This window comes from Spea bombifrons, chromosome 12, assembly GCF_027358695.1.
Source record: "Spea bombifrons isolate aSpeBom1 chromosome 12, aSpeBom1.2.pri, whole genome shotgun sequence".
Taxonomy (NCBI): Eukaryota; Metazoa; Chordata; class Amphibia; order Anura; family Pelobatidae; genus Spea; species Spea bombifrons.
The window spans coordinates 12105766-12116347 of record NC_071098.1 but is presented as its reverse complement, the minus strand read 5'-3'; the positions used below and the strand labels follow the sequence as shown (position 1 = coordinate 12116347).

General features: G+C 39.7%; 1 protein-coding gene across 1 annotated transcript in view; it reads right to left on the bottom strand.

The window, feature by feature from the left end:
- Window positions 1-5352: 5352 nt before the first annotated feature.
- TTC12 (tetratricopeptide repeat domain 12) overlaps window positions 5353-10582 on the bottom strand; it is a 31860-nt gene continuing 26630 nt past the window's right edge. The window contains exons 18-21 of the mRNA XM_053452039.1: window positions 9876-9977; window positions 7751-7850; window positions 6245-6470; window positions 5353-5514 (exon numbers count right to left, since the gene is read on the bottom strand). Of these exons, the coding sequence (XP_053308014.1) occupies window positions 5445-5514; window positions 6245-6470; window positions 7751-7850; window positions 9876-9977 (498 nt within the window). The 3' untranslated portion in view covers window positions 5353-5444. The remainder of the gene's footprint in view (window positions 5515-6244; window positions 6471-7750; window positions 7851-9875; window positions 9978-10582) is intronic.

Here is a 10582-nt window from a genome sequence, read left to right as displayed (position 1 = left end):
GTAAAGGCAGTGTATGTGTTTATGTGTCTGTGTAAGGGCAGTGTGCGTGTTTATGTGTGTGTAAAGGCAGTGTATGTGTATATGTGTGTTTATGGGCAGGTGTGTGTAAAGGTAGTGTGTAAGGGTCCTGGGAGGAAGGCTAACATTAGCCTTTTTTTAAAAAAAATCTCTGCTGCTGTGGACTAATCTCCCAATGATGCTCAGCCAGCATTATGTTGGATACCTGGCTGACTGAGAATCATGGGAATTTTAGTTCACAGCTAGCATCTGCAGCTTTACTGTTGCTGCAGTTCCCATGACACTCAGCCAGCATCATGGAAGTAGTATGTCTGGCTGAGCCTCATGGGAATTCAATTCTATGTGTTGGTTATTTTTAATATGCATGACTGTGCTGACAAAAACGAAGTGCATTTTAAGTGGTGATGCAAGCGCGACATTGTAAAGTGTTCGTATCGGTGAGTTCTGCGAGATTAAAAAAATAAAAAGTGTCCCTCTTTCACATTTTGAAATGTTGGGAGGTATGGGGGGGCAGAGTGGCATATCTATAAGTAAGGTGCATTATGAATTAAGAGGACGACCTTAAAATGGCTATTGTTTTTCCAAGTTTCTGTTTATATATAACATATGCTGACTAACTGCATAATAGATGTATTTTTTCTTTAAAAATATTTTTTTCTTTAAAATAGCACCAAACTATTAGGGTGCGGCTTATAATCGGGTGCGGCCTATAAGCCGGCCAATATGGTATATGAAATATATATTGTATGCAATCTGTTTAGCAGACTCAACCTCTTGCTAATCAGTACGCACACGTTGAACCTCAGTATCAGTGAGAGGTCTAAGGAGACCCCCTGTATGCTTCTGCAGAAAGTACTTACCATTGACTTACAACAGTTAGTATGAATTCTTTGTTGGTTATACTGCATGGAACATTAAACTGCCCCTTTAATAAAACATAGTGAGTTGAAATGTATGACTCTTCAGCAAATTATTATAACTCTAGGTTTAATAAATATACTGCAATATTCTTGTGGCCAACACATCAACACCTTATTAAATGTACCCCATATGTCTGCTGTCATGTTGGTGTACTGGTAGCTACATGTACCGATATAATATCAGGAATTTATCTGTATGGTTTAAGTGAGAGATAATTCCATTGGAAGTGTAAACATTATGTGTATTTTGTGTTCAGCACTGGATTAAGGCCATATGGGGCCCTTAGGCAATGTGCCTACTGTGCATAACGTATAACCTTGCTCACTTTGCGGTAGTGTTAGATGAAACGCATGTCATTTAAATTGATTCATGTATCAGGAGGGAGTGAAGTGTGGCTATTGGTTGAAAAAAAGAAGCACATAATATGCCAAGTAGCATTAAGTGTTGAAATTGTAAAGCACATTGCATATACATTATAAGATAATTGGGTAATGTACACATTTTCAAATTAGCTTCAGGTGCTTTTGGCAAGAATTAAGAGTGGGATACTAGCGCCACCTACTGTCCAATTATTAATGTGGCCAAATCGCTGCACATTCATTGCCATCACTAGATCCAGGACATGACTTTCATTTATCTTGGAGTTATCTTGTAAAACAGCATTATGTCATAAGGAAACAGTGTGATGCAAGTTATTTACATGGAGGCAGCAAAAATACCAAAATGTATACTGAAGATGGAATATAGAATCCAGTGATTTGCATGCTGGGGAAATTGTGGTTTGGAGGCTGAGAAGATGACCTTGAAGTGACAGATCAAGCAATAGAGAAATGTTTACTAGGGCTAGAATGAAATAAATTTAACATGAACACTATACTATCCATTACACATCTCACAGTTTTTCCTAATGTGTGAATATAACAAAAGGCAGAGGCTCATTGTCACTATGGAGGTTTGTGCCTGTGCCGCCTTATGGTATCTTTAGCCAGTATTGTCCACCCTTCTGCTCTACCACATAAATTATGAAGGGTTTCTGGAGGTCCTGCTATGTGTCAGGCCTAGGGCAGTGCCAATGCTAAATATAACACTTGTTATAAAGCTGAATTTTAATGGAAAAAACTCCCCCAGCCTATTCTAAATATTATTGTGTACCCAGTTCAATATAAAGGAACTACTCTAGGACTTATGAGTATAACCAATGTCATATTCCATTTTGCTCTTTGCCTTGAGACTAAACGTGTCACTTATGCTAAGGGCAGAGTTGTCACATCGCATCACGCCCATCCAATATGGTGGCACAGTGATGTCATGCCCTTACTTGTCCCCCCACTCTCATGCCAACCCTTTTTATCAGAAAATATCAGTCTGGCTAGAAAAAACTGGCTAATTAGGCAATCATTTTGATGTTGGGACTATTGACTAAATCAGGAGAGTTGGCAAGCATGCAACATGCTGATCCTCTTCACTCGACCAGTAAAGTTGTAGCAGGGTTACTGGGTATTAGAGCTAAGACTGGGTACAACCATATTTTCTTGTCTAACATGTCTGCTTGTAATTAAGGGGTTAAAAGTTTTGTTCACCCATGATTGATTTATGAGCTTCAGCATCTGATCATTAGTTATGTTTAATGTGCTGAGAGCAGTTAGTAGTTGGGTGTTGTGGTAGGGTGAGGATGGGTACTTCACTGCCAGGAGTTAAACTGCAAATGCCTTTCCTTCAGAAGAGAACTGACTTTCTTTTGGAAAGAAAATGGACATTTACTGTTACTTAAAAAGAGATGAAAAGCACAAAAAAGAAAGAAAGAAAGTAAGAAAGAAAAAGATACATGTGGTTTTGTGGTCAAAGGCTGAATAGACAAGCCCAGCTCTGCTGAGATCCTGTGCAAGCACCCAAAACTGATATAGGTTTGTCTACATTAATTATTATCATTACATTTCACTGAACTGTGGGTGTGTTTGTTATGTTTAAGTATTCAGATACTGTGGCTGTAAATGTTTGATTGTTGTATGCTTTTTTTACTAGTTGCCATGTTAAAGATGTTGGGCAGTTTCATTTAAATCAAAAATAAATGCTAGTTTCTGGAGAAAAAATAGTAAAATGAACACATTCTCTTATTGATTCAAGTTGCTTAAGGTTTTTACTGATGGGTTGGTTCATCCATTATGAAAATGAATGGCTGTAAAGTCCGATTAGTGCCACGTTATAATACCACACTGGAACTAAGTGACCCCGAACTTAACCCACTCTCACTCTCTCACCCTCACGCTCTCTCTCTCTCTCACCCTCACTCCCTCTCTCTCTCACCCTCTCTCTCACCCTCACCCTCTCTCTCTCACCCTCACTCTCTCTCACCCTCTCTCCCTCTCCCTCACCCTCACTCTCTCTCCCTCACCCTCACTCTCTCTCCCTCACCCTCACTCTCTCTCCCTCACTCTCTCTCCCTCACTCTCTCTCTCACACCCTCACTCTCTCTCTCTCTCACACCCTCACTCTCACACACCCTCACTCTCTCTCTCTCTCACACACACCCTCACTCTCTCTCTCTCTCACACACACCCTCACTCTCTCTCTCTCACACACACCCTCACTCTCTCTCTCTCACACACACACCCTCACTCTCTCTCTCTCACACACACACCCTCACTCTCTCTCTCTCACACACACACACTCTCTCTCTCTCTCACACCCTCACTCTCTCTCTCACACCCTCACTCTCTCTCTCTCACACCCTCACTCTCTCTCACACACACCCTCACTCTCTCTCTCTCTCTCTCTCTCTCACACCCTCACTCTCTCTCTCTCTCTCTCTCTTTCTCTCACACTCTCTCTCTTTCTCACACTCTCTCTCTTTCTCACACTCTCTCTCTTTCTCTCACCCTCACACTCTCTCTCTCTCACACACCCTCTCTCTCTCTCTCTCTCTCACACCATCTCTCTCTCTCTCTCTCACACCATCTCTCTCTCTCTCTCTCTCACACCATCTCTCTCTCTCTCTCTCACACCCTCTCTCTCTCTCTCTCTCTCTCTCTCTCTCTCTCTCTCTCACACCCTCACTCTCTCTCTCACACCCTCACTCTCTCTCTCACACCCTCTCTCTCTCTCTCTCTCTCACACCCTCACTCTCTCTCACACCCTCACTCTCTCACACCCTCACTCTCTCACACCCTCACTCTCTCACACACCCTCACCCTCTCTCTCACACACCCACACCCTCTCTCTCACACACCCACACCCTCTCTCTCACACACCCACACCCTCTCTCTCACACACCCACACCCTCTCTCTCTCACACCCACACCCTCTCTCTCACCCTCACTTTCTATCTCACCCTCACTTTCTATCTCTCTCTCTCCCACCCTCACTTTCTATCTCTCTCTCCCACCCTCACTTTCTATCTCTCTCTCACACCCTCACTTTCTATCTCTCTCTCACACCCTCATTTTCTATCTCTCGCTCACCCTCACTTTCTATCTCTCTCTCACCCTCACTTTCTATCTCTCTCTCGCTCTCTCTCACACACCCTCACTCTCTCTCTCTCTCTCACCCTCTCTCTCTCTCTCTCACACCCTCACTCTCTCTCTCACACCCTCTCTCTCTCGCACACCCTCACTCTCTCTCACCCTCACTCTCTCTCTCGCACACCCTCACTCTCTCTCACCCTCACTCTCTCTCTCACACACCCTCACTCTCTCTCTCTCACACACCCTCACTCTCTCTCTCTCACACACCCTCACTCTCTCTCACACCCTCACTGTCCCTCTCTCTCTCTCTCACACCCTCACTCTCTCTCTCACACACCCTCACTCTCTCTCACACACTCTCTCTCTCTCTCTCTCTCTCTCTCTCGCTCTCACCCTCCTTTTCCTTTTCTGACCTTTCACCCTCACACTCTCTCTCTCTCTCTCCCTCCTTTTCCTTTTCTGACCTTTCACCCTCACTCTCTCTCTCTCACCCTCCTTTTCCTTTTCTGACCTTTCACCCTCACTCTCTCTCTCTCACCCTCCTTTTCCTTTTCTGACCTTTCACCCTCTATCCTAACTCGCCTCACCATTTGTCTCGGTAATTGCATACTGGTGTCTCATTACCTTTAGTGTGTGGTTTTATTTCTGTCCAAAATTCCTGACACTTCTATCACTGTTGAAAACGCCACTATTCTGTTGGTTACCATGATGATTTTTCCACGTATAGCAACGAGACAGTGAGACTTAAGCAATGTAAATTCAGAAAACTAGAAACTGAGATCCAGATCTCAGTATTTATTACCATAAATAACAGTTTAGGAACAATATACACTATTTAATTGATGACAAAGGAACAAATTAAACACCAACAAATGTATTGCATACCAAATGACTGGATTAACAAAACAAAAAATACATTCACAAAATGAATGCAAGGTTGGAACTTTTTTTAGGAAGGTAAAATGTTCATGTTTGGGTTGAGTATTCTTCATCATCCTTGAGAACAATTAATACTTTTGTGGTAGAACAAAAATGGAGTCATGCTTAGTTTATGTATTTCATGCAGGAATTTAGAATTTCAATTCCATGAAGTTCACGAAGTTGACTCATATATCTGGAATGAAACAAAGAAACATGAGCTACTCGGAATGCGCTAACAAAACAAAAAAACATCAAGTGAGCTGTCATTTACAACATTGACAATGGGTGAGTAGAGATTATATGATAAGCACCATAGTATCAATACAATGATCATGTAAGTCCTAATTATTTTTATTTAGATGTACACATCTCTACATTTTTGTTTAAGCTTCAATGGCATTTATTTGGCACTTGTGGGGCACCCCTGACACTCTTTATAACTTAAGCATGTAAGAACTTACTGCACTCGCGCTAAACTGAAGGATGAAAACTAACTGGTTTAACAGTAAAAGACCAGTAAGGACTATACTCCAAGTTATTGAGATTGGTGGCAGAACTAACGTACTAATTCCCTTCCTAATCGGAAATCCTCTTCATCTTTCTACCCCCAGCTCTTACAAAGACTAGTAGAACCAGCTAATTTTCATGAAAGACCTTCAGTAATTTCCCAAAAATGGGAGAATAGCCAATGAGAACAGGAAAGTGACTTCTACCATATACACATACACTGATATTCTGCTATAAATGCATTAATTATTGTAATCTGTAAACACAATGACTTAGGTTTATTTAGTGTATTTAACTGGGAAATATTTCCTTTCCTACACAAGGTTTAATAAAGAAGATACAATAAGCAGTAGGAGTTGAAAGCCCTCAGGCATGACATAGCTTTAGAAGTTAGAGACATTCTATACATTGGTTACCTTGGTTCTGCAGTGCACAGTCTCCCCAGGGCTATGGCCGCATTCTGCTGTACCGCAGTCCTCTTAGTGTCCCCGCCAGCGTGGGTCAGCAGACGTTTCAGGACATCAGACTGTAGCAACGAGGAAGCTGCTCCTGGAACTTCAAAACAGTATCCCAAGCAGAGAGCAGCATTGCCGACAATTATCTCATCAGTAGAACTCAATAGGTTCAGTAAAGTGTGAAATTCTGTGTGGGACAAGTACACAAGCTAAGAAAAAAAAAAAACACACACATACGCTAACCTCTGTATTCACAACACATGTCTCGTTTTCCAATATTTGGCTCTTCTGCAAGAGCAGAATATCCCCAAAAAATATTCCATTGGTTAAGTATGTCAAGTTAGTACACTAACATATGTAAAAAAAAAAAAAAAAGCAAAAGAAAGCGGGGATCTCTCAATGTCTGAGAAAAATACTTCCAATATTCCAGTAATATAAACAGAGTATTTTATTTACTAAAGCAATTTTACCAGCGAGCTTTCTTTGTTCCAAAGGGGTTTAGAACAAATTTCACAAATCTAACCAGCAACATATGAAAACGGGTATTAGTAGGATTTTGCTAAACCCTCTTTTCCATTTAAGGTTTATGGTGCCATAAAATTGTCATCTATATACCGACTTAATCTACCATATTACACAAAGATGTAGAGAGATAACATCTCTATCCCGCCAACGACCGTTTTTCATTTTGCATGGTTTATAACATTACGTTTACTTACATAGACATACATGCAGTAAGCTCAACTTATTGAATATCAAGCGGGCACCAGAATGTGATATAACTCTAAAGTTGGGTTAAGTAAGACAACCGAGAATCACTACCGTTTCTCATCAAAGATTTTAAATATATTTCAAAAGACAAACTGAAATGTCTTTTGACTAAACATTTAGGGAAAAGGGTGATTTCATCTAACTTTCTATGTAAAAATAATACTCATTCCTAACATTTTTCATTCTTGGAAATGTAGTGTGCAATTCTGATAATAAATGTCAGTAATCGGTTCTGGATTTTTATTGATCTTTAATCTTAGTTTAAGAGGCTAATAGGCCACAAACCAGCACAAGCTGAATGAAGATGAGACGGTATATCAAATAAGATTTAAAACCGGTAACAAAGAAATGCCGTGGTTGTATGTCATCTGCAGCGTGCCATTAAATGCGTGCTTAGCGTTTAAGGGAGATATAATTCTATTAATCGTTTATATAGTGGCATCATATTCTGCAGCGTTATAAATTATTTACAACATAGTTATATACTGTAGTTAGTACACAGAAAAGCAAATAGGTCAGGTAAAAGAAATACCCATCAGAACAGGGTAAACGCAGGACTTGTGGCTTTTATGGCAAAAGATTAACCTGAAACTGAACATATTTGCATATGCAGTATGGTATAGCTTATCAGTGTCTGTGGATGTTTAGAAGGAAATGTATGAGTTACTTGATCTATTCTTGTCAAGTTCTACTTACTTTTATCACACTTGATCACATCATTCCGAGCTTGGACATTTTGTTTGGTGCACACAGCAAGAGCCTTCACAGCATAAAGTGATGTTCTTGGCCCACCTGCCTAAAAAATGTAGCAACGTTACAGATATTTTAACACTTCAGCAAAGCCAATATTTTTATGGTAATTGTCAAAAACAAGGCTGATGAATACTGCCCTTACCAGGTCTGCTTGGGCTATCCCTTTTATTTTCCACCAAAGATCTAAAAACTATGGTTGCGCAGGGAAGAAATATCTTGGCTGATTTAAGGTTGTTTTAAAATCAATTACATCAAAGATGACCAAATGCTTTGTAATTTTGGATAAATATCAATAAGAACACGATGCCTTCAGGCGGTTCTGTGGTTTCGCTTAAAATGTTTATCTTGGGACCATGATCACATCTGGGGTATAAACGTATTTGGTTTTTTCCACTGGCTGTGTTAAGGTTTTGAAGATTTCTCAAATTTTTAACCACTGGGATTATTTGCCCAACTAACCCAGAATAAGGAAACCAGGTCAGGCTTTGAAAAGGAATATTAATATTGATGTCCCACAATTAGGTAAAGCGATCATATCCCATATTTCAATTTCAGAAATATATACATTGTACTCTTGGGAAGGAACGTAAAAAACTCAACAAATGTGTCACTTCTGTAACAAATAATTATGAGACACTGTAATAGGGTTTCCAATTACATTGTGATCGCACACAGAAAAATTACTTGGAGAAGGGCAAACCCCACAGGGTGGAGAAAACATTGTGCATTCATTTTCTGTCCAAGGATAATCATGAGCACACCTGCAACGCAGGTACTTTATAAACCGCCAAAATTAACTGTATATTTATTGTTTGGTTGCGCTTTATAACCCCACGTAGTTCTGCTCAGTTTGTTTGTTTTTTTACACAGATATTTTGAAAGCAAGGAATATATGGCAACCTGTTCTAGAATAGTGGTTGTTGGCTGAATGAATGGGCGCGTTCTCCTCAGAAAGAGTTTTAATTTATTTAGATCATGCGCATAATCGAGACAAGGCACACAACACACATAAATCGAAGCGTTGTCTGATTACACGTTTGGATTACATGGTTTATATCACCTCTTATCTACTTCTAATAGCATGCATCATTCTGATTGGTTACTTTTCAAGCAGGTTACGCCTCTTAAGCTGCATAATTAAGAATGGCCTAGACTTGACCCTTTGCATATATATATATATATATATATATATAATCTATATCATAGAGTAGATGTGTTGGCGCGAACTCGTGCATATATCATAGACTAGACATTTTCTACTTTCTTATGTCTTTGTCAGCAATAATATTTACGATAACATAAGCATTTTTCTAACAGTGGCCATGTGAGCTTCCTTTCCAGACCAGTGATCTTGAGACCATAGAGTAGCTGTCTTGTGTTAGAGCCGTGATCATGTGACCATCTCTTCCAGAACACGGATGTGTAACCAGTCCAGTTTGTAATCTATACAATTTGTTATGTACAACTTATTATGTACAATAAGTTGCAGTCAAGAGTGGGGTTTATGTTACAACCAATTCTGCTAATAAATGGAGTATATAAGTGTTCTTTTAGCACCAAATATGTCATAACGTCATCAGTATAGACAATGGACAGATAGTATACTAAAAGCATATAGCAGACAGGATGAGCACACAATGTGTGAATTCTCATATTTTGTGTTGGCAAAGTATATAAATAACATTTATAGATTGCTATCAATAATAACCATTAAATCCGGTGAGAAGGATATTGAATATCCAGTTTATTTTAGAGAAGTTGGATCATTGGGTGCAATGTACATAATTTAATTCTGTTTCCTGTGTATATTCTATTTTCTAATTTAGTTGCGGAATTTAACTATCACAGGGGTTTCTTTGTTTAATACAAACCAATCTGTATATAGTTTTATAAATGAGCATGTTACCCAATGCGGGGTGCCAATTATCCACAATATTATCCAGCAACCCGCCGTTTTCACCCAATGCTATGCTTACTCCGTGGTACATTTTACGTGGAATGATTGAGAACGCTCATGTTTCTTTATTATGTAGGAGACGCTAGCCTTGTATTTTGCCTGTAAGCTTACCTTCAACAACTTCACCAACTTCTTAACAAGTCCTTTGCGAACGACTTCCTCCACCGCTGCTGTACATTGGGGGAGAACCCTGCTTAGAATGCCCACGCATCTCTGCAACACAAGCAGGGGAACTAGATCAGAGATTCTCAAACTATACATTGTGTACAGTTATATGTGTCATTTTATAAAAGTACATCATAATATATATGATACATTTATGTTTATATTTTCTTCAAAACTCTGCTTTCTGTGTCGATGGGAAACTGCTAAAATGACCAGGTTAACTTGTTTTCAGCATACTGATTTACTGTACATTACCAATGAGTACAACGTGGTTGTTCCTGGGAGTGGTAGAGATCAAATGCACGTATCTTACATATTCTGAAAACAATATATGTTACCATGGAAACCAATGCAATGCTGTGACTATTTGCTCCACATGTAGACCTTATCGTTCTCATTGATCTAAGCGCGACCCACTTAATGAAAGCAGACTTCGCAGGTCACTAGAAACCAATTATTTTACAGGGACAAAAATGAAGCAGTGGTGGTGGGGGCCCTATTCTTCCATGTTTAAGTAAACCCATTTAATGGCGCTACTTATGCCCTACCTTTTTGTGTGGAAATGTTGTACTTTTATTAGCAGGAGAGATGTTAGAACAAGAAGGTCACAGGCTTATATGTACAATATGTACTTTACTGAGAGGGTGGTAGAT